We start from the raw sequence: 24,918 nt of genomic DNA on the forward strand, positions 1-24,918 counted from the left end.
CCTAACATTTCAAGTTAGTTTTTTCCCCATTATATCTTTCTCTTTGCTGAATTCTTCTTCCCTATCATCCACCATCTTCCTTCTTTCATTCAACTTTTTGCATCTTTGCACATATTTTATAATCATTTTAAGTTCTGTCTGGGATGTCATCTAAACCTCTCCTAGTGGATGCCACTACTGTCGGGTTAATAAGTTTTGGAAGAGTTATACTGACTTGGTTTTTCCCATTTCTTATGCTCTTGTGTTGGTGTTTACACATTAGATATTTGTTGCTTGCTCTGTTCTATCAGCTCTCCACTTTAATGTTTACAATGTTCACATGAGGCGTGTCTGCTGTAGTGAGTCCTTCAGAAGATAATTGCTTAGTCCGGGGGCTCAGGGTGCCTCGTGTGAGCGTTCTTTCAGCCCCGGTGTAGGACAACCTGGAAAACATGCAGCGTCTTGGTGGTACACCGTGCAAGTGTTGTGCTGGCCAGTTAGCAACAGTGGCCCCTTTGAGCTCAGCAACAAAGGAGGTAAACAACAAAGGATAGTATGATATATTCTTGGATTTCACTTCCTAGGATTAGGAGTGGAGAGATGTAAGGTGGGTAAATAGAAAGACTGAGTAATGACTTTGAAAAAAATAATATACTGAGTTGAATGCAGTAGGTAGGAGGGGAAAGTTGGGACATTATTAAATCTATAGAAGGTTGTGGTTAGGTAAAAAGAGGAGGGATAAGGACGGAAGAGGGAAGAACAGACTTGGCAGAAGAGATGGGCATGTGAGGTGGCTGAAGACTGCGGTAAAGTGTGCCTTAGAGCAAACACGGTGGAGGGTGTGAGCGACAGCCCTAACTGAGCAACACATGAACAAAGCAAAATCAGCCTGAGAAATAAATGCAAGAGCGGAAATTCAATAACAGCAAACAAGAAGTACAAATACTTAGAGAGCTAATTGTTGCCAGCTGTGCTGAGTTGAACAGTGAGGCTCTCAGATTCCTCTCGGTCTCTACCAGGTTCCAAGTGCTTCGATGGGAGGAGGAGGAGCCATTGGTCTCTGCAGCCCAGAGATCCTGGGGCTCTGCATGTGAGGCTGTGAGCCCTTTCCTGGTAGTTCCCTTGGATTCCTGGACCTTTTCTGGCTCTTCTGATCCTGCAGGTCTGAGTTATGTGAGGATCAGCGCTTCCCATATCTTAGAAGGATATATCCATATCTCTGTATAGATAGATAGATAGATATACATATATAAATAATTCAGGGATAATGATATGACAATGGTCTTAAATTGCTTCTCGGGTATGAATAGCTATTATTGAACAGCAAGACAAATGAGTAGAACAGTTTTATGCATATCTTCTTATTTACTCCTAACCTTCTTGTATCCTTCCCATAGCATGGGACACCAGATGGAGACATTTTATGCCCCAAAGGGACCAATTAGCCATTCTTAGAAATTTGCAATGAAATAGGCTGGGTAATCTGTTTGACATCTAGATTAGAGGACTCGCCAGATTTTCCTCCCTATATGACCTTGGCTTTTGTTTCTTAAGGTGTTTTGTTTGTTTGTTTTTAATTTGAGACAGTGCTGTAGCTCATGTTGACCTCAACCTCACTATGAAGCTGAAGTGACCTTGAACTGATCCTTCTTCCTATGCCCACTGAATGCTAAAACAATATTTTAGACCAGTGGCTGGGAAATAGCTCAGTGGTAGAACACTTGTCTAGCATGCATTCAATCTGTAATACCAAGGAAAGACAGCACTTTGAAAGGTAGCGCCGGTCAATCATAATTTATCTTCAGACACTTGTTATCTGAGGAAAGGATGACTAGTTGCTAATTTCCAGTGGAAAAGGAAAACATTGTTTTGGACATACACATTACTATGTCTTGTATGGTTTTGCTATCTTTGCCAAAGTGTTTGCTAACCACTGTGGCTTCTCCCAATACCCTCTCTGTCTATCCCTTCTCTTTTAGTTTCTCTTTGCCACATATATTGCTCCATCAGCCACTCTAGATATTGGACTCCAACCAGAAGGAAAGAAAGACATTTACATGAGAATACAGCCACCATTTGAAGACCTTTTTGACACAGCAGAAGAGTATATCCTTCTCATCCTTCTGGAACCCTGGACACAGATGGTGATGTTAGACCAGATGGCTTACAGAAAGGTATGATGACCAGTGAATTCCAGTGCTCCCAGAAGAGGGGTCAAGCCCGACCTCAGGTGGGCCATGGCTCTTCGGTCAAGACTGGGGAAGACCTGAGGTGCAGGCAGGGAAATGCTAATTAACTTTATTTTTTTTTTCTTGCCAGTTTTCCTCTTGTCTCCTAACAAAAGACTTGATCTCTGTCATTCTTAGTTCTCTGTACAAATATGTCAAAAGAGAAATGTGAACTTTTACTTTGTGCAAAGTAGCCAAATCAGTGTTGTCTTTTACTGCCATTTCTCAACAGTGGTCCCATGATAAGTGAAAGACCTGTTTCATTTTCCACTGCATGGATTACAGTAAATATCACACCCATGGAAAATCTAAGTTCTCCCTGTGTATCAGGAAAGCAGACCCTTGGACTTCAATGCTTCTATTAAAGTATCAGGTGTTCATCAAATTATAATGCTTGACTAGACAAGTTTCTATACAGCTTTTTACATTCCAAAAGATGTCATTTTAAATCTCACCACTGGAATGTTTTTTTTTATTATCATTGACAGAGAGAGAAATTTTCTTTAGATATTACTTTTGAATCACATATTAAAACTGCCCTTGGGTGTTTTTCCTTTAGGTAAACGCATGTACCCAGTGTGTGAGGTTAGCATGGGGGAGGGGTCCACTGCTAGTCTTTATTAATATCTACCCAAGGACTTGAAGTTGTCTACCAAGAAGGACAAAGTAAGCAACTGTGATAGAATTAATATACAAATACATTGCATAGACTCACCTTATTGAATTATGACTAAAACAATTCTGAGACTTAGTAAATTCAGTGACCAAAATGGGTTTTTATTCCTTAATTCTTACAATTCTAAAATATTAGCATAGTATCCTTTCTACTATATGAATGTACAAATTACACTAGAAAAATTAGAAAGTCATGTGGTATTTTAAAAGTCTCTCTTGACTCATATTTATAATATGTACTACATTTCTTAGAAGAAAAATGAAGTCTATAGGATCCTGTAATTGTAAAGGAAATTTGGAATTATAATTGCCTTGAACCAGAACATTTCGCATTAGCAAATGAATCTTATAAAAATGTGTAAGATGGATTATATGCTGTTCTTAATAAAAGGGGAAAAATTAATCTTAGTTCTAGAATCTGCCTTAACTTTAGTCTACAGGGTTGTTCTAAAAGCCTAGCTGACTGTACAATACAAACTTGTTTCCCAGAAGCATTTTCAAGCAGACAACCTAAGCTAGCTATTAAATACAGACAGTTCTCAAGCAGCTAGCCAGCCAAACTTTTTTTTTCAATAGAATTGGAGCGTGGTCTTATTCTCCTGCCTGTAGAAATGGTGCATTAAAGACAAGCTTGCTACACAGTAATCTGACCAACTGTTTCCCCTGCCGTAGCACTGAAGCACCGGGAATGGACTAGTGAACTGCACTGCCCCTTCCGATCCCTGACCCCTTGCCTTCTCCTGACTCACCCTGTTGTGATGATTAGAAACTGAAAATGTGATCAGCTTACTTACCTTCTCTGTGTGTGCCCAGAGGGAAGGGATTCCTTGACAGCAGCTGTGTCCTTGAATAGAAAGTGTTCATTCTTTCTTGTGTATATTTGATGTGTCACTTATGTATAGCTAGTATTTTTAATGACATGGGGATTTCTGCTCTTGCCTCAAAAGCAATTTGACTTCTTAGCAAAAGCTCACTGTTTTTTGTAAAGTGTGCGTCTGCTGCCCATTTTTTCACAATGCATGTTCTACTAGTATTTTAAGTTTCGTTATTTTTCAGGTGGAACTACAGGAAGAGACTCGGCAGCTAGATTCTACATCCTTCAGACGGCTACGTGCTTTGCATAAAGAAACAGTTTCCAAGAAGGCTGAGGTAAGGCACTCTGTCCTTAGAAAAATCGCTGTTTGGAATCCTAGTCACAGTTACCATTTATTTTATACTGCTGATTAGAGATCTTATAGTGAGCTACATGTTAGTGAAATGGTGGCTCAGAAGTGCCATCCTGCTCTCCCTTTGCTAGCATGTTTGCTGCGTTTGATAGGTTACAATGTTATCATGACATATTCAACACAGCTGGAAAAACCAAGTTGAAGTGACAAAGGAAACCATGCCATTTGTTCCTCTTTCTTTTTTAACTTTTATTTTTTATATTAATTACAGTTTATTCACTTTGTATCCCAGCTGTAGCCCTCTCCTTCATTCCCTCCCAATCCCACTCTCTCTCCCTCATCTCCTCCTCGTGCCTCTCTCCAAGTCCACTGATAGGGGAGGTCCTCCTCCCCTTCCATCTGACCCGAGCTTATCAGGTCTCATCAGGACTGGCTGCATTGTCTTCTCTGTGGCCTGGTCAGGCTGCTCCTCCTGGGGGGAGGAGGAGTCAAAGAGCCAGCCACTGAGTTCATATCAGAGACAGTCCCTGTTCCCCTTACTAGGGAACCCACTTGGACACGGAGCTGCCATGGGCAACATCTGTGCAGGGGTTCTAGGTTATCTCCATGGATGGTCCTTGGTTTGAGTATCAGTTTCACAAAAGACTCCTGTGCCCAAATATTTTGGTTCTGTTGCTCTCCTTGTGGAGCTCCTGTCCCTTCCAGGTCTTTCTATCTCTCCCTTCTTTCATAAGATTCCCTGCACTCTGCCCAAAGTTTGGTTATGAGTCTCAGCATCTGCTGGGTAGTCTTCCAGGGGTCTTCTGTGGTAGGCTCCTGTCCTGTGTTTCTCCTTCTTAAGACCAGGAACTTAAGCCTTAAACCAGAGAATAGTCCTTTAAGTGGTACCCATTAATTTCTGCATATCAGAAATTATTTTTTTTGTCAAATTAAAAGAGTTCAGTGCATTTTCTGAACAAAAAGAAACTCTCATGTTTATAGCAACAGACTTTGAAAAGGAAAACAAAACAGAAAATACTTGGAAAAGTCAGTAAAAGATTAAGGATTGGTTAGGAAATTAGCTTTTATTTTTTATTTACAAAATTGTGACATTTATTTATTTATTTGTTTGTTTGTTTTGCGATGGTCTCATGTAAACCAAAATGGGCTTTACCTAGTACATAGCTGAGGATGACACAGAGCTCATCCTCCTCCTGACACTGCTTCTTAAGGACTGGGAGATATAACATGTCTGTGTCATCATGCCCAGCTCAAATCTTCAAGTTTTGTATTGATTAGATAAATCATGATAGGTCCATAACACCATAAAATTAAATGTATGCATCTGTATAAAAGTTGCAGTTAATTGACCTGTTCAGAGCATACAGTTATATAAAAATTCCTGTCCCCCTTACTAGGGAACCCACTTGGATACTGAGCTACCATGGGTTATGTCTGAGCAGGGGTTGTAGGTTATATCCATGCATGGTCCTTGGTTGGATAGTCTCATAGAGAGGGAGGACTCTTGCTAAATGTTCAATCCCTATCCAGAAAGGCAAAGAGGATGGACATCTGAAGAAGGAGAAAAGAGGGAACAAGTCAGGAGCCTGCAACAGAGGATCTCTGAAAGGCTCTGCCCTGCAGACTATGTGCTGAGACTTAAGGGCAGCCTTTGGGCAGAATGCAGGGAATCTTATGAAAGAAGTGGGAAACAGTAAGATCTGGAGAGAACAGGAACTCCATAAGGAGAGCAACAGAACCAAAAAATCTGAGCACAGGGGTCTTTCCTGAGACTGATACTCCAACCAAGGACCATGCATGGAAATAACCTAAGACCCCTGCACAGATGTAGCCCATGGCAGTTCAGTGTCCAAGTGGGTTCCATTGTAATAGGAACAGGGACTGTCTCTGACATGAACTGATTGGCCTGCTCTTTAATCACCTCCCCCTGAGGGGAGAGCAGCCTTACCAGGCCACAGAAAATGACAATGCAGGCACTCCTGATGTGATCTGATAGACTAAGATCAGAAGGAAGGAGAGGAGGACCTCCCCTATCAGTGGACTTGGGGAGGGGCATATGTGAAGAAGGGGGAGGGAGGATGGGACCGGGAGGGGAGGAGGGAGGGGCTTATGGGGGATACAAAGTGAATAAAGTGTAATTAATAAAGAATAAAAAATTTAAAAAAAAAAGAGCCACTGAGGACCTGGGCTCCATGCCCACAGTCACGTGACAGCTCACGAGGGTCTGTACTCCAGCTCTAGGGAATCTGCTGCTTCCTTCCATGCTGAAGGCACCAGGCATGTACACAGTGCACATGCAAACTTGTAGGCAAAACATTTATACACATAATGAATCTAAAAATTTAAACAGTTATGGAAGAGCATCTTATTTCCATTATAAATTATTAAGATAGAGAGTATAGTTACAAAACCATAGGTACATGATCATAGCCTCATCTTAACAAACTATATATGCACATAGAGTTATGTATAATCTAAAAATATGCTGTATTTATATGCATTATATATGTTGTGTTTATATATTATGTATAATGTACCTTTATGTAATTGTATATAAATATAAGATTTATTTTATAGAAATATAAACATAATATTAAATTTTTATTTTATATTATATACATATATGTAGAGAGAGAGACTACAAGGCCATATAAACTTGGTGATGGTACTATCTCTGAGTGATAATATTATTTATGATTTAATCTTTTATTACAAGCAGCATTTCCTCTTTACTAAGAAATAAAAGTAATATTTGAAAGCAAATATATTTACACCTGAGCACCTTTGTGAACTTGTGCTCACACACACGCACAGAGTCCTTTGTTTATGTGTAGTAGGTGTTTGCTGAATATCATTAAAAAGGAACAGAAAAGACTCTGAGAGTCAGATGGGAACAACCAGGTCACTTACCCGGTTCCTCCAATGGCCCAGTAGTTAAATTTTCTTCCAGTTTCCCTGTTTAAAACTGTAAATAACTAAGTGTTTTTGTCACTAGGACACCACTGCAACTGCCATGCTGTCACTCTCTGATATCTCCAAACAAAAAGAATATTGGAGTAATGTTCCTGAGGAATACAAGCATTTTACCTTTAATGATCTACTTAACAACAAACTGGAATTTGAACATTTCCGCCAGTTTCTAGAATCTCATTCTTCAAGGTGAGGAAATACCTACTTTTAAACACATTTATCAGTAAAAAGAAAATATCCTTTTTTGATACTGATTTTGACTAATGCTATAATAATGGCTTGGTCTTAGATCTTTACCTATGTCTATGTCAGTAAAAATTGAACAAAAATGTCTGAAATCAGTTTAGATGATTTTCTATTAGTTTACATTACTGCATTAACCTTCCACGTGTTATTTTGAGCTTCTTTGTTTGTTTGTTTGTTTGTTTATTGAGACAGTTTCTCTGTGTGTAATTTTGGCTGCCCTAGAACTCACTCTGTAAACCTGGCTGGCCTTGAACTCACAGAGATCCACCTGCCTCTGCCTCTGCCTCTGCCTCTGCTCTGCCTCCCGAGTGCTGGGACTAAAGGCCTGAACTACCACCGCCTGGCCTATTTTAAGCAATTATGAAGTGCTCACCGAGTTTTTTTTAACATGAGCTAGGTTAAGAAAAAGCTTTCCTTTTTTTATGGTGCTCATGTTAGTATTTCTGGGAAGTGTCTCTTACATTTCACCAGTTATTTGTAAAAGTTCACAATTTTATTAACTACTATATAAATCAAACCTTGTAGTTTTGGAAATTTATGTTCTTAAGCTGATCATATTTTTCTATCTCACATTAACAGAAACTGGTTTGAACCATTTATCCTCATCTTGATGAGGATTATTCTAAATATGTTGTGTTGTTAAGTGATATAACATGTATGTGGCATTCCCCTCATATCTGAAATTAATGATACTAGTCCAGCATGAAGTGATAACATGAAGTGACCAACAGCAAACGAGATTTGTTTCTGTCCCCACTTTTCCTTGCCAGAAGTCATGGATGTATTGAGGACTGAACTTGTAGCAACAGTGGAGCTGACTGTGCTAGGCTGGGATACAGGCTGTGTTGTATTAGCTAGCTCCTTGATCGGATCAGATGGCTAGCTAATCAGATAGCTACCTCCCAAATGGTCAGCAGCTTGGCAGGTGTTTAGTTTGATTTAGAGGAATAACTAAGAAAGAATGTTCTTTCTTTCCAGCATCGACCTTATGTGTTGGATAGATATCGAACAGTTCCGAAGAATCCTTTTTAAAGACCAAAGCCAAAGAGAAAAAAAGTCTATATACATTAAAAACACATATCTTAATAAAAAATATTTCTTTGGACCCAGAAGTCCAGCTTCTTTGTATCAACAGAACCAGGTAGGAGCATGTTGATACACTTTTATGTTTGAAGTATAAAAAGCAATCCTTTCTTTTTGCCAATAGCATGACAGTCTCTCTCTCTCTCTTTCTCTCTCTTTTGCCTTTTTGGGAAGGACACTTTTGTTTAGGTAGTTACAACTATAAATATCTAAAGTTCATTAAAGTAATACATATTCTAAAATATATTAGGAGTTACTTTGTTAGATAAGATGCCCTTTGTTTAGAGTTGTATTAAAGGCCGTGTTCATAAATCTGAGGGTACAGTCACAGCTTTGCACTGATTTGAGCTGTTAGTCACTCATTGAGTGACTACATGTGCCTTTATTATGTCACATACTGTTGGAGGTGCTGGAGACCAAGCAGGAAGCCGCACGGACAAGGATGTGCATCTTCGACAGCTGAAAGACAGCCATCAACCACTGAGCCTATCTCTGCCTGTTTTCTTCTCTTAACTTGCTGACTTCAAAAGGCATTTGATCTTTGAAAACCCTGTTATGATCATATTGCCCTAAAAAGCGTTGGTCAGTCTTTTCTTCCTTCCTTCCTTTTTTTCTTCCTTCCTTCCTTTCTTTCTTTTCTTTCTTCCTTTCTTTTTTTTTTTTTTTTTATGAGACAATGTCTCTTTACATAGGCCTGACTATCCTAGAACTCCAGGCTGACCTCAGACTCATAGAGATTCATTTGCCTCTGCCTCTCAAGTACTAGAATTGAGGACATGCACCACCAAGCCCAGCCTAGAAACTATGAACATAGGCTTAACCATTTCGCTGTACCATGGTAATGGCCCAGATTACAGATTCTGATAACAATAAAGCCATCAGTTACAGAAACAATGGACATGTGACTCAGCAGGGCTTGGGTGTTTTGTCACATCTTAATTTATAAAGTAAGCCTCAGTACTTGTGCTTTTGAAATTTGGAGTTAAAAATAATTTATTTAGTGTGAGGATTTTTTTAACTATATAAAGAACAAATGAATTGTGTATGCTTTTTTATTTTTAGGAGCTTACAAGGATGCATATTTTTAATGGTTTATACTTAGAAAATGGAAATTTCATATCAATATTGAATTCAGTAAAGAAAAAAAATCCTAGTACAGCCAACCAGACAAACAAACTGTCCCTTTGGTCGGGGTGAAATGAGCAGAAAGCAGGGAGAGAACGAAGGCCAAGTGGTTTGAGGAGAGAGCATATTTCCCTTCTGTCAGTTCCCAGAGGTACAGATCTGGGGTGTGTTAGAGCCATGGCTAGGTGTCTCAGTAAGCACACGTGCGGGATGGACACACGGGAAGCATTTGTCTTCTGTTTGGCATGAGCTCCTCCATCGCGTGAGATTTCAGGGCATCTGTTCCACTGAGTGAGCACACTGCGCAGCATGCTGGAATTTGGTGGAAAGTGGGAAAGTTGCCACTGCTGACGCCAGATCTTCCTGCCGCCAGGCTTTTATCTCTGCCATTGTACTCATTCTCTTCACCTGTTTCACTGAGGGATTTTGCAACACATATTATACAGCCCATTCTGTTCCTGACTGAGTTGGAAGCCACTTTGCTCTTGCGTTATCACATCAGTCTTTGTGTTTTCAGAAAAAAGCAATCTTATTTTCACTATTATTTAATATTGTTAAGGAAGATTAAGAAGATGATATTTCTGCTTTGTTTTTAAACAAAATATTAGTATTTTCCTAATTTTACTCATTAAAGGTGAACTAAATAAAGAAGGCTCATTCCAATGGGCAGAATCTTTACACAGAAACAGGTGGAAACTGCAGTGATTTGCCACCAGAACAGCCATGAACGGGACACTGAGATCCTGTGGGGAGGTCTGAGCCACAAACCAGTGCTGCTGCACAGATCTGATGAGTGGCTGTGTTCCTCAATGCATGTCCACCCTGTGTCCACCTCTGTGTCCCTCTGAGTCAGAGAAGCTCCTACAGGGCAGTCACCCCACCAGTGCCCAACAACCCAGCACCCAGGTTCGCTGCTGATGTGCACATCTCCAGTGTCTGGGTCTCTCTTAACTAACCAATGCCTCATTTTTCTCACCTACAAAACCAAACATGCTTCCTCAAATGGGTCAGTTTGACTAGAATCACATATTAATATTAGGTCTAGAACAGAACTTGGAAGAAGCATTCGCTGCCCTGTGTCACAGTTACTGAGATTATGGAGGGAAAACTGTTAGTACCCCTGGTCACACAGCATGCTGTCCCACTCCAGCGAAGAGCTCAGAGGCCAGAGTACTTACCTAATGTAGCTGAGGCCCTGACACAGAAAAAAATAAAACCTCACTCCTGTGTTTTTTCTAGGATTCCATAGGAAGCAAAACCATGCATTAATCACCACTACATACACTATTATAATATATGATACAGCCAAAAGATGTTCTATGGAAAATGGAAATAGTGGCACTTGTCCAGTGTGCTGCAAAAGGCTCAACATGAATGAGTGAATTAATGGCTTTTATTGGATAAAAGAAAGCATATGGTTTCTGTTTTGTTTTATTCTCTTAGATAATGCTTATGAGCGGTGGCTGGGGCAGAATCCTTCACGAGCAGCTCGACGCATCTGTGCTGGTCGAAATCCAGAAGCACGTCTTAAATAGGCTGGAAAATGTGTGGCTGCCATTGTTCCTCTCCAGTGAGCAGTTCGCATCACGTCAGAAGATAAAGGTACATAAACAGTATAACCTTGGGATAGCAATTGGCTGGACCTAGCCAGACCTGAAATGTGAGTACCCAGTGAGCCCTCACAGTCCTTCAGTGAGTGATGGTGAAAAGCTTGGAGTTAGGCTTCCTACATTCTAACCTTAACATTTGCTACACATTCATGACCCCTTTCTGAGTTTCATTAGTTTAGTTTTCTCATTTGAAAAATAAGATTGTCATCAGCAACTGCACTAGGCCATGGTATCGTACACCTGTGACCCCAGGGCTCTGGAGGCAGAAGCAGGGGGATCACTGTAAGTTACAGGCCCAGATAAAACAAAATGATGTCCTTTCTTAGTAACAACAGTGTGTGCCTGGCTTCTTAGCATGACACCCAGCAAAGAGAAGAGACTTCAATGTTATCTATTAATGCAATTGGGGTTTTGTGTTGTTGTTTGTTTTGGAGATTTTGGTTTTTATTTTTGAGACTGTGTTTCTCTGCATAGGTCTGGTGACTGGTCTGGAACTAGTGCTCTCTGTAGACCAGGCTGGCCACAAACTCCCAGTGTTGTATTATCACGCCTGGCTGGCAATTGGTATTCTTAACATTATTACATTTTCACACAGATAACCAAGAATATACAAAAACATTCACTGTGGTGTCACATGAGAGAATACCCAAACAAGTTGACAATCACGCTTTCCATTCCATGGAAAGCTCTTCAGATTTCCAAATAAATATTATAAAATGGGTTTTAATATAGAAATGAGTCATCCACATGTACTGACCCAAAAGATGTTATTTCCAAAAAACCTGAGAGGGTGCAGGACGGTATATAGGAAATGATCCTGTTATTTCTTCTTCTGCCTCTGTATCTTCATACACATATCTATGAACAGCCATCTGCTATATGTTTGGATGATTGTGCTTATGGGAAAAAAAGCTGCTAGAAAGATCTTCCTCCTGAAAAATACATTTGGAAAGTGAGAACTTTTACTTTTTGTTTTGTAAAGCATGTCTGTCATTTGTTTTGCTTTGCTTTTATTTCTATGAAGCAAAATATTACTTTGCTCATTTAAAACATCATTATACCTAAAAAGAGGTTAGCCTGTCTGCAATTTTTGCTTTTTAAACACACATGTCATTAATACTGATTAGAAAAAAACATGAAAAGCATGCCTCTATATTATTTTCAATTTGTTAAACTTTTGGGGGCCTACTTATCCGGAGGGATCCTTAGTCTTTTGAGCTGAGCGAATTAGGAAAAATGTATAGTTAGAGCACAGAATTTCTCGCATCAGGAAGAGCTGACTCACCTAGCAAGACGTTTTGGGAGAACTCATGTCTCCTTAGTCTTTGACGTCAGGAAAACCCCAGTTCCTTCTCCAGACCCAAGTGAAGTGACGTTTGGCTTACAGATATTGTTTACCGCATCTTTTCATTATCTTTACCACAGCCATGTTATTGTAACTTGTCATTTCCTGACTTTGCATCTTTGGGTGGCCAACAGAACAAGCTGATTCTAGCATTCTCCAGCTAAAGATGCAAAGCAATAAAAGTTGTTAATAAGGATGCTGGGGGGAGGGGAGTAGGAAAGGCCTTCACATCCAAGCTTTAAGAAAGATGTAGTCAGGGAGAGCTCTGGGAAACTTGCAAGAAAGATCAGAGACCCCTTTCCTCTCACCCACGGCTGTCACAAAGACTGGGAGCACGGCATAGAGCGTGTTGGTACAGAGCTTGCCTGGCATGCGTGGAGCCTGGGTTCAAGCTGTAGCGTTGTTCTGTTTTGCAGATCTGGCCTTTTTAGATCAGCTGCTGGGAAGATCTGTTCTGGATAATGAAGGAAAGACACAGCATAGATTTGGCAGGAGTAGTTCCCCAGGAAATGGAGATATTAAACATAATCAGAAAGCTCCCATATACACTTGTCCCCAGTATCCAGCAGGGTCCATAGAATGCTAAAAGACCTGAAGATGCTGAAGTCCCTTCCCTCTATAAAACAGGGCTATATTTTCATGTGATTACATGCATTTCTCCATATTCTTTATATCATCTTCATATTAATTATAAAATCATAACATAATATATATGCTAAATAATTCTGGGAAATGGGTATAAGGAGGAAATACGTGTATATGCCCAATGCAAATGCCATTTTTTTATTTGAATGTTTTGCATCTGAGGCTAGTTGAATCCATAGATAAAAAAACAGATGTGGAAGGCAGGTCTACCTTCTGCATGCCTGCGAATTATGTCTCTCCTCTAAAAATCACTTACAGAAGATATAAACTGGCTAAAAAATACCATGGAGACCTGGGAGGCCATCATTAAATCCAGTCTCAGTTCTCACACAAGCTGAAGTGACCCTGTCATCTGCATTTGGAGCAGTGCAGTTAGTGATGGTGCACAGGATGAAACTCTCCCAGAACATTGACTGTAGGGTTTCATTTCTCAATCCGCGTCTCTCCTTTCCTGGTGACACTTTCCTATTGAGCTGACCTTTGCCTCATTTCTTAAGCTGTTAAAATACTAAACAGTTCAAACTTTGGCAAGTCTGAAAATGTTGATAAAATAATTGGTTCTACTTTTAGATACGGATGAAAGATATAGCGGATGAGCTTTTACAGCAGAGACATGACAGGAAAATCGGAGTTTGGAAGGCAAGTAATTGTATTCTTCCCCTTATAAATTCTACTCTGTCAAAGTATTACACACACTCTCACACACATACGGACTCACACTCACTTCACATACACTCACACACAGTCGTACATACCTATCTCACATATACACACACACACTCTTACACACAATTACAGACATTTATGCACACTCATACGCTCTTATACACACACTTATACACACATATACATACACTCTCATATATCCATACACTTACACTCATAACATACTATCAAATACACACTCATACAACACACTCACATATACATACACACAGAGAGACAGTCACACACATACTCTCTCATGTATTCTCACCCTCTCTCTGCACACACACACACACACACACACACACACACACACACACACACAAACACATACATCCACACCTCCACTCCTTGTTCCTGACCCTCACTGTCTAAACCTCTCACTGATGACAGTTATGTTTCTGCTGGCAGAGGGAATGGGGGCTGCACAGGGCCCTGTTCTGCAGAGCTCCTGACCTCTCATCTTTGAGGAACATGTGGCTTTAAACATGTACTTTGCACTTGAGGCCCTAGGTTGGTCCCCGGCACTGGACACCAGACACACACACACACACACACACACACACCACGTCTGTTTAAGTGTGTGTGTCCTGGGTTTACCAGACAAGCTGTTTTTACAGTGTGTGGTAATCTATTATCAGGAGACTGGATTACAGAGAATGAACGAGTCACGTGATGTACAGCTGGTAAACTAAGTCATCCTTTATACCCACTGTACCTCACGTTACAGCTTAGCTTGAAAGCAACTGCGGCAACTGTATTTTGAGGACTATTAGGATCACTGTATTTGATGCTTTGGTAGTGATATCTTATTTACTTCTTAGCAAGTATGATGAGCATAGTCCCGTTAGCGAGTCTATGAGCTCCCAAGGGTTTATCCTCTAGAAGTCATGAAAACTGAGACCCAGGCCATCCATTCAAATTAGTGAGCAAAGATAAAGGTTTATCCTCATGTTGGAGGAATGCATGTAGCAGTCAGGAAGCCCTCTTCCCCATCTGCCTCTTGAAAGGAGGCGATCTTTTGAAAGGTTTGTTTCTGCTATATTTTTATAGAAACACTAAGTATAGTGAGCTTATATTTTATATTATTGTGATTTATATGTTGCATTATTTTCTATTTATTTAAATTACAGGTTTTAGTTAAATGACTAAGTTTTAGTGTCTTAAGAACCAGGTCTTAAAACAGCCTTTTTTGAGTGGGTTTTAAATAAACAACCCACTTTAATCCATAGTTGTTCCTATTTATAGGGCTGTAATCTTAATATGGACCAGATGTCCAGAGTCTTAAGTTTTTGTCCACAGAATATGCCATGTGCCTAACTACAGTGATAGCATCTATGCACTGTGTCTGGGTTAATGGCACCATGACTCACCCAGACTGCCTGGAGCTGCTGTCACCTCCCAGTCCCAGCTCCAGGCCCTTCTCTGTCAAGGCTGCCCTTCTCCAGGCGGAACTCATTACTCTTTCCTCGGTGTTCCTTGTGCATTTCTTGCAAAGCTCTCAAACACTTGTATTGATGGTCACATGTGTGATTTGTTTCAAGGAACTTATTTAATGCCTTGTCAGTAATGGCATGTGATCATTAATAGAATTTGTATACCCGTCTAAAATGTTGCGTTTGGAGTGCTGCTTCCCGTGTAGCTAACAGTGACACTGGGGAACCCCAACAGAGGTGAAATCTATTTTCAATATATAAATTTGGTAAATTTAATAAAATCTATTTATGTTTTTGTATCTGAGAGAGTAAAAGAAGTTGAATATGTGACTTGAAATGGGTAAAATATTTTTTAAAGTTTATTTCAAAATTGTTACAATATAAAATAGATGTAGATAAAATACTTTAAGCATTATTATAACATCATGGGTGCTTCAAGATTTTACGATATGTAAAATAAAATCTTAAGTCAGAAGAATTTTATTACTAAGAAAAAAAATTTCAACACTCAAGGGCACACCTCTGTGAAGGTAAGGCCAGCCTGGTCTTCATGGTGAGTTCTAGGCTAGCAAGGGCTACATAGTAAGGTTCTGTGTCAAAACAACAAAAGAATTATTAGTAGCCCAGAAGTGAAGTTCAGTGGTAGAGTGCTTGCTTTGCATGCACAAGGCCTAATTTAACATGTTTATAAGTAATAATGTTAATATTATTAATTTATCATTATTAATTAAAGGTCATAGTTTACTAAAATGGTTCAAAAGTATGCCATATAAAAACATGAGTAGAATTAAGGTAAATTTTCAACTTATAGACTTATTTGACTTTCAGAAAAAGAATAAAAGAAATAATTTAAAATTATGCAATTATGATAAGTCATAATGTAATTACATCTAATCATAGCACTATGATTACTCTCTTCTATTTGTTCACTGGTCCTGAAATATAAAATTTTTTTTAACTATGTGTAAATCATTCAGTAATTTTTCTTTCTTGTCTCTAAAAATCATGGAACCATTAAAAAAAAGAAGAAGATGAAGAATCAGGCAAAGAATCAGGGGAAAAGCTGTCAAATTCTGTTATATCCATACCACAAATTTCAGTAGCCAAAGCAAAAGAAATAGAAGCTGGTGGTTTTAGTCTAATTAAGGATGTGATCGCTGCTTTTGGAATTTGCCTGATTTCCTGTGTTGTTTGCACAGCCTGTGGCGAGTAAGTGGATCTCTTCATCCTGTGAGATTATTGCTTTTCGTAAAGCATTATTGAATCCAGTCATAGCAAGGCAATTTCAACGATTTGTGGCCCTGAAAGGAGATTTATTGGAAAATGGAGTACTTTTCTGGCAAGAAGTACAAAAGTTTAAGGTACTGTATTTGGAACTGGAGAAACCCCCTTCTGTTTGAAGAGGTGGAGCATTAAGATAGGAGATATGTATCTGGCACTTGTGGATGTGTGTAATATATCCCGATATTGCCAATTTCCTTTATGGTAATATTTAAACATTGTTATTGTCCATTGTCTAGAGACACTTCTTGCTATACAATGGAGAGTACTAGGGAGGCCCCAAATGACAGTGTTTGTGTTTTTGAGATAAGAACATGCAGCGTGATGCAGTGAGTACACTTCTGTGGAGTGTCTTAGCTACGCCTCTCTGTCTCATGCTTCTGTAAATGCACCACACGCTTTTTCCCTGTAGACATTCCTAATTGGTTTATCATATAACCAAGACCTTTCTACAAGAATTCTTCCTAATCAAGTGTACAATGATAACCAAAGAAACTGGATTACAGGGGGACTGACGGACAAGGGCGCTATTCTGACAGAAACAGTGACCACCTTCTGAGCCAAAGAAGTAAAAGGAGAGGAGCAAGGAGTTAACATAAGCAGTGGCAGCTTGTTTTCAGGCTTACATCTTCATGGAATCATATAGAATCTTTACTTTTAATAAGAGGAGACTTTGTTTTGCTGTCTAGATATGCATGAGAGGTATCTAGCCCCCTCACAAATACTTCCAGGGGTATGGGCTTATTTTCTAACAGGCAGCTTATTCTAGCTCATTGCAAAAGTGTGGGGAAAGAATAAACTTTAATTAAAAGAATAATAAATTCTGTTGGATCATAAGTTAAGTGTCCTGAGCAACACTAATGAGTTGTTCAATGTGTAGTTGCTCAGTAAAAGCTAAGTTTTCTCCAACATACCATGAACTTAATTTTTTTGCTTTCTTTGGTCTCCATTTTAATATCTCTCCTGCAATATAGCTTCAAACTTTTAGTGATGCTCCTCCTTTGGCCTTGTGGTGGTTTGAATAAGAATGGCCCCAGAGGCTCATATATGTGAATGCTTATTTAGTCATTAAGGAGTGGCACTGCCTGAGAAAGGTTAGTGGCCTTGCTGGGTTGAGTGTGGCCTTGCTGGGGTGAGTGTGGCCTTGCTAGGGTGAGTGTGGCTTTGCTGGAGGAAGTGTGTCACCAAGCTTGGCCTATGAGGTTTCAAAGACCTCAAGCCAGAGTCAGTCAGTCTCTATCTCTGTTTCTGCCTCTGTTTGTGTCTCTCTCTCTGCCTGAGGATCAGGATATACTCTCAACTACTGCTTCAATACCTGCCTGCATGCTGCCATGCTTCCCACCATGATGATAGTGGCCTAAACCTCTGAAACTGCAAGCCAGCCTCTAACTGAATGTTGGCTTGCTTATAGTGTCTCTTCATAGCAGTAGAACAGTGGTGAAGACAGAGTGTGTACCAGGAGTAGGACATTGCTGTCACAGGCTTGACCATGCTGCTTGTTGACCAAATATAGACTTTGAAACTTTGGATTGGGAAAGTAGATAATGCTTTAAGCAGGGATTAATAGCCATACTAGTAGAACCATAGAAAACAGTGGTGCTGAGAGCAGTGTAGATTGTGATGGCCCAGCTCAAGAGCTTCCAGAGGAGAAGAATATTAGGAAGTGAGTGGCCTTAAGACCATTCTTGTGCTATTTTAACCAAGAATGTAACTGCTTTCTGCTCTTGTCCAAAAAAATCTGGCTGAGGCTAAATTGAAGAGTTTTGGCATTGGCAAAGGAGACTTCAAGACAGCTTGGCATTAACTGTGTCACATGGTTATTAGTGGCTATTCTTAAGAAGATCTATAATGAAAAAAAGTGTCAGGAAGTGTAACAAAGGCATGGCTTGTGAATTCCAGAGGGAAGAGAGTCATTTAAAGACCCTTCTCAGTGTTGCTTGCTATTTTGAGTTGAGAGTCTGTGAACTGAGGCTGAAGAGTCAGCTGTGAATAACAGGAGACCATCACCACTGAAGAAAAAAATTTAGCTTTAACTAGGACAATTAATGCTGACCAACAGAAGAAATTCGGGGTGACTACGAAGAGATCAGTATCACTGAGGTGAAATCTTCTGAGAATGTTTCCTCCGAGTCAGCACACAGAAGTCATGTTCTCATATTGGCTGCTGAACTTGGTAGTGTAAGAGTCGCCCATGTGGTACTGATTTGGAAGGCATGAAGGGGTCATGGAAAACAGCTGAGGCTGAGCACTGTGTGACAGGGCTGAAGTCCCTGAAGAGAGCCCCAGAGGGGCTACTGGTGAAAGTACAGCCCAGGTGTAGCGGAAGACCCCAGCATTTTGGAGCTACCACTACCTCGGGATGACCACCAAGGACAGTGGAGTCGCTGGAGTCCAGGAGACAAGCTGTGTGAGGCAGAAGGGGGACCTGGAGAAGCGGCTCAGCCCTTTGTAAGACCCACAAGATTGTGAGTGAATTCCAATAATTGGATGTCAAGATTTTTTACACATTTGGAGTTTGGTTGTGCTTTTTTCAGATTGTGACTGTGCCCTGGTTCTTCCCTCTTGAAGTAAGAAAGTATTTATTTTTGATTTGCCAGGAGGCCACAGTTGAGAGACTTTGGATTAAAAAAAAAATACTTTGGAATTTAAAAGAGACTGTCTATTTTCAAGAAACTGAATTTTTAGGTATTTGAATTTTTAAATACTGTGGGACCTTAAAAATTTAGAATGTTATATTGTGTTCTTATTAATGTTAGGTCTTGGGAATGAATATGAAAGGAAAGTTGTAACAGTGGTGTGTTTGTGTGTCAAGTTGACACGTTGTGCCAGATGTCAACTTGACAAGCTAGAGTCACTGAGGAGGAGGGAGCCTCAGTTGAGAAGATGCCTTAATGAGATCAGGCTATAGCAAGCCCTTAGAGCATTTTCTTAAATAGTGATTGATACGGGAAGACTAGCCCATTCTGGGTGGTGCCATCTGGGCTGGTGGTTTTGGGTTCTATAAAAAAGCAGGCTGAACAAGCCTGTAAGCAGCACCCCTCCATGGCCTCCACATCAGCTCTTGTTTTAGATTCCTACACTGTCTGAGTTCCTGTCCCAATTTCCTTCAGTAATGAGCATCAATATGGAAACATAAGCCAAATAAACCCTTTTCTCTCCAACTTGCTTTCTGGCCATGGTGTTTTATCACAACAATAGAAATACTAACTAAGACGAGGCTCTTGAGTGATAGGATTGTAGGTATGTGCTACCACACCTGGCCAGCTGTGAAGTTAATAATCATGCTCTGACTTTATATCACCAGGACCAAAATACATGCAAGAACAACTTAAATCAAGAAGGTACTTATTTTGGCTCATGGTTTCAGACATTCAGTCCATCATGCCTGATGATGTGTGGAAGAACGCTAGACACTGTGGCAAACAGGAAGCAGAGAAAGGGAAAACATAGGAAGGAAAATATAGGACAGAATAACCCCAGTGTCAGATCTCAGTGACCTGTTTCCTCTAGGAAACCCGTTGACACCACCTCCAAAGTATGATGCTTTATACTCCAGATCCAGAAAGCAGCTGTCCTCATGATCTAAGCGTCTTTGAGACAACTGCCATAGATACAACAGAGCTCTACCGTAGCAGTCCTGGAGGTGTTTCTTAATCCAATCAAACTGACAAGATTAATTATCACAGGGACTAAATTTTCTCATCCAAAAATCATAACCATCAAGTGTGCCAGGCATTATGCTCAATTGTAGGGGTGAAAGAGTGAGTATTATGTACTTCTCTTCCTCAGGGCAGTGGCACCTATGGAAATAAATAATAAGAGGGGGTGTCAGTATGACCATGTTCTGATGAGGTGTGGCTGAGATGGAGAGGTCAGAAAGACCTCCTTCTCATCAGAATATGATCTGCAGAGATTAGGAAGGTCTCAGCAGGATGTTGGCTCTTCAAGGAGTGTGGCAGCTGCACAGCATTCTAACTGGACTAACCCTCAAATAGCTTACTTTGAAAACTTGTTTGGAGGCCCTAGCAGGGGAATGCAACTAAAGCCTTGATGGAAGAATGGTCATTCTCCACAACTGACCATACAGCTTTGGGAGAGGCACATGGAGTGATTATGGAGGAACCAGATGCCCACCTAGCCAGCCAGGTCTGCCAAATCATCCTTGCCAACCAATGGGTTGCCAACTAATATCACAGTCAGATTGGTTTACACCATAGCTGACTTTTATTGTTTTCCATCTGCTAGGGATCATTTTAATTTTTTTCTTGTGATCATGGATATATTATTCACAAGAATTCAATGATATCAAGGGTATTGTGGTTAGCATTTTACAGCTGAAGATGACAAAACACAGAAAAGCTAAGAAGCTCATGGAGGGACAGAGCTTGGATTTCAACCAAGCCATTGTATTGCTGAAGCCTATGTCAGCCACAAAGCTGTGCTACTGAAAATAGGCAGAGAGAGCTAAGGAAATCTTGGTCAAACGTTGTTCTAGATTATGAAAAATCAGAAAGAACTAAGTCTACAACAGGATATCAGGTACAGACATTGATTCATCTCCACAGTTAATAAAAATCACTTAGGAGAATGATTAATGATGTTTATCTATTAATTTCTTTAAAGCTAGTTACTAGGCAACAATATAGCTTCATATAAAATGTATGTTCATGTGAGTATCTGTAGAGAAAGAAATGACAGAATGTCTTTTAATCTCTCGAGTTATTGACTCCATCCACTGACATAAGGGCTACGCTGAATGCCAAGGATACAACAATGACAGTGTTCCCTCTCAGACTTACTGTATCTAAAGAGAGACACATGAGCAGGTGAACAAGGCACATTCAAGAAAGTGAGTAGAGTTACAGTGGAGGAAGTTCAGGATATTAGAGATGTTAGGGAAGGGGTAAGTGTAAAAAAGGAACTTTTATTCTCCTGAGGTAATTGTCTTTGAAGCTTACTGCCTCATTCTGCTAACCCAGGCCTAGTCCTGGAAGCTTCTTGCCTCTATACAATCTAATCTAGGCCTAGAATGCTTTCAGCCTCTGAGACTTACTGCTGAATAAACTCACTCTTTCTTATTCTTTCTGAGCTCTGGACTAGCTGGTTCAACTTAGCTGTGCTGGCTCAAACTCCTCCCCCAGCTGACTTATTCAATCTGGCTTTTCCCTCTGCCCCTGATTTGCTCTGCTTGACCTCAAACTAATTCCAGTAACCGGCTCTAATCTCCTGGCTCCTTCTTATTCTCTGGCTCCTTCAATCTTCACCTGAGTCTAGCTTGATCTCGCTCTGCAAGCTGTCTATGACAGTCCCAGTAAAGCTGCCTCTTCTCTCATTTTCTGTGTTGCTCCCTTAAGTCGCTTCCCTTTCCTCTCTGTTCTCTTGAGAGTTGGGCATGTGACTAAATTAAATATTGCTTTCAAACATAAGTGCTTCCTTCTACAAACTAACTTTACCTTCATTGTTTGGGATTAAAGACGTGTATCACCAGGTCTGGACCTAAGCTTCTCTTTACCTGAAACTTGCTCTGCAGCAGGCTGGCGGGAACTCAGATCTTGCCTCTGTTTCCTGGATTAAAGACATTCCAGCCAGATCACACAGACCTAGAAGGTCTTTGGATATGATCTCTTGCCAGAGAAGCCATGTTCTGAATTAACATTCTGTTTCCTGGCTGAAGGAGTCACACAAAAAGCTTACCTCAGCAATAGGTAAGAGTTAACTGGGCAGGAGCCTTTAATCCCAGCACTCGGGAGGCAGAGGCAAGTGGATGGATCTCTGTGAGTTTGAGGCCAGCCTGGTCTACATGGTGAGTTCTAGGTCAAATTGGGAAAATATTTCAGTTATAATTCTAACTTCTATCCCATCACTCAGAATTAATATTTTCTAACATGGTAAATTTGTTTTTACTTCACAAGTTTATATTCTATAGTTAAAGATCAAGTTCACCAAATAATCATATAATAATCCTGCTAGTAATGGTGAACAATGAATATTTGGTAACATACTAAACTTATGCAGTACAAAAAGCTTTTTCTGAGTTGATAATAAATTGACTAGACATGCTGTTTATAATGTAATATTAATATTAAGCTTTTTATATATAATATATGGTAAACCCTACATAAAATTTACATGACTGGTGCCCCCCCAAAAAAAAACCCAAAAAACTTCTTTCTTTAATATGCTAAGGCATCTGTTACCATGACTGATGTTCACTGAGTACTTAGTAAATGTTAGCTTATTTCTGGCCTCGAATTACAAGTTTCCAATTTTGTTTCCTTTCAGCTGATTTACAAAGCAAAATTTTTAACAAAAAAAAAAGCTAATTCAGGCCAAGCTATCTGTTTAAAAAAATATGGCTCTCGACTATGACTTTAAAACTACAACATTTTTTTAATGTACTATCAATACTTTTAAAATGCCCTTGAAGGAATAATGTGCTGATGTTATGGCTGAGATATGGCATGACACCTTCCCCTCTCCCTCTGCGCGTGAGCTCGTGTGGTGAATGCTTAGTCACCAGCAGGAGACACTGTTTTGAGAAGGGGCCTTGATGGGTTGGGTACTCCAGCGTGATCTTGAAGGTCATATGCCTCAACCCTGTCCCCTTTCTCATTCAGCCAAGGGCTGTGGCCTTGAACTTCTGGAGCCATACAGTTAATGGAGGACCCTCACCCCGACCCCAGCAAGCTTCTTTTTCTTGTGTTTACCCACTGTGCTGTAAGAACACTCATGCAGATGGTGTGGCCGAAGCTGTATGAACACTAAGTAATTGTAAGGGCATTCTTGTTTGCCAACAGCAGGCAGACTTGTACTGGTCCTCTGTGACAGCAGTCAGGGTAGAAAGCTTTCATATCTACCTTAACCTGTTAGATGCATATTCCTGGTGTACTACTAGGACTCTGTCACAACATTTGAATAATAAGCTTTCATGTGTCCTTTCCATGGAGACTAATCTGGCTCAGTGCCTGGCTTGGAATAGGCATATAATATAGCTGTTAATGGGTTACACTAGGTGCTAGCACTGTCCCTGCCTAAGGAGAAAAGTGACAGAATTAAATAAAAGTAAGGCAGAGTGTTAGGCTCCTGAGTCTAAAAGAAAGGGTTTTTAGATACTTCTGGCAAGTTGCTGGGCCTCCACAAGCCAAAGCTAAGGTGTGTGTCCTGTAAAGTGCTCTGATAAAATGCCAATCGCACTCTTTTTGTTCAGGATTTGTGCCACTCACATTGTGAAGAATCTATCATTCAGAAGAAGATCACAACCATCATCAACTGCTTCCTTAACTCCTGTATCCCACCAGCTCTACAGATAGATGTTCCAGCTGAGCAAGCTCAGAAGATTATTGAACACAGGAAGGAGCTGGGGCCGTATGTGTTCCGAGAGGCACAGGTAAGAGGCAACAGTGGCTGAGCATGTGTTGAGGCACACTAGCAGTAAAGGCATCCTTTAAAGCTTTTTTGTCATTCATGTGTAGGAAGATCTTAATATCCCTGGTCCTGCAATTTGCTTTCTTCAGTGTAGATATTTTTTTGCCACTAAAAATATACAAAACTCTTATCTTACATACTGTTTTGCTGGTAATGCCATAAATAAAATTAAATAATATACTTTGACTTTTCACAGTTACCATTTTTATCTACAAATTATAAAAAGCTCCAGGTAATTTCTCCTTCCTTTCCCACCATTCACATCCCCTTTTAAAATATCTGCTACCACAGAAATGTGTGAAATACATGTATCTTAAAATCTGTATATTTCTAAATATTGAAATATTCACATAGCTAATAAAATAAGTGAGAGATTTTAAAACTGTGCCTCTATTAACCTGCTCAGGTTACTTTTTTTTAAAGATAACTAATAGAAAACATTGACTTGGTGAGCATTATTTATTTGCATTTTGAAAACCCTTTTTGGTGATGTTCTCCCTAAAAAGTGATTAAGAAAAATAAGTTATATGAGGGGTAACGAGGAAGGCCATGTCACGAGCTAAGTGACACGAACCAGATTTGGAGTGTGATTGTGACAGCTCTGCAGCATGGGAAGCAGCCATTATCCTCTGGCAGCCATTTGGCAGCCAGCTGTGTTCAAGTTCTCTAAGGTACTGCAGTGGACTCACAATCCCAACTGTGCATTAAACGGGCAGAGAAGGAATCAAAGATGTGCAAGAGGAAACAGAAAACATGAAAGCAGAACTGTAACATCTGCTCACAGAAAGATCTTAGCAACTGTGTCTTACCTTAACAGTCCTGACAAGGCAGAACAGGGCATGCCCTGTGTGTCCAAGATCGAGCTTGCTTGCTTGCTTGCTTGCTTGCTTCCTTCCTTCCTTTCTTTTTCTTTCTTTCTTCTTTCCTTCCATCATTTCTTTCTTTCTTTCTTTCTTTCTTTCTTTCTTTCTTTCTTTCTTTCTTTCTTGCTTGCTTGCT

General features: G+C 40.1%; 1 protein-coding gene across 9 annotated transcripts in view; it reads left to right on the plus strand.

Annotated features, from left to right (window-relative positions):
* The window catches only part of Rgs22 (regulator of G protein signaling 22), a 130,998-nt gene that overhangs the window by 88,546 nt on the left and 17,534 nt on the right, over nucleotides 1–24,918 (plus strand). For all 9 annotated transcript variants that reach the window (XR_009594720.1, XR_009594733.1, XR_009594724.1 and 6 more), the window contains 8 exons: nucleotides 1,959–2,153; nucleotides 3,939–4,031; nucleotides 7,044–7,207; nucleotides 8,243–8,405; nucleotides 10,916–11,074; nucleotides 13,643–13,711; nucleotides 16,413–16,574; nucleotides 23,702–23,881. Coding sequence is in view for 3 of the 9 variants with exons in the window: in XM_060392821.1 (XP_060248804.1) it covers nucleotides 1,959–2,153; nucleotides 3,939–4,031; nucleotides 7,044–7,207; nucleotides 8,243–8,405; nucleotides 10,916–11,074; nucleotides 13,643–13,711; nucleotides 16,413–16,574; nucleotides 23,702–23,881 (1,185 nt within the window). In the remaining 6 variants the exon portion in view is untranslated. The remainder of the gene's footprint in view (nucleotides 1–1,958; nucleotides 2,154–3,938; nucleotides 4,032–7,043; nucleotides 7,208–8,242; nucleotides 8,406–10,915; nucleotides 11,075–13,642; nucleotides 13,712–16,412; nucleotides 16,575–23,701; nucleotides 23,882–24,918) is intronic.

Source organism: Meriones unguiculatus, chromosome 1 (assembly GCF_030254825.1).
Source record: "Meriones unguiculatus strain TT.TT164.6M chromosome 1, Bangor_MerUng_6.1, whole genome shotgun sequence".
NCBI classification, from domain to species: domain Eukaryota; kingdom Metazoa; phylum Chordata; class Mammalia; order Rodentia; family Muridae; genus Meriones; species Meriones unguiculatus.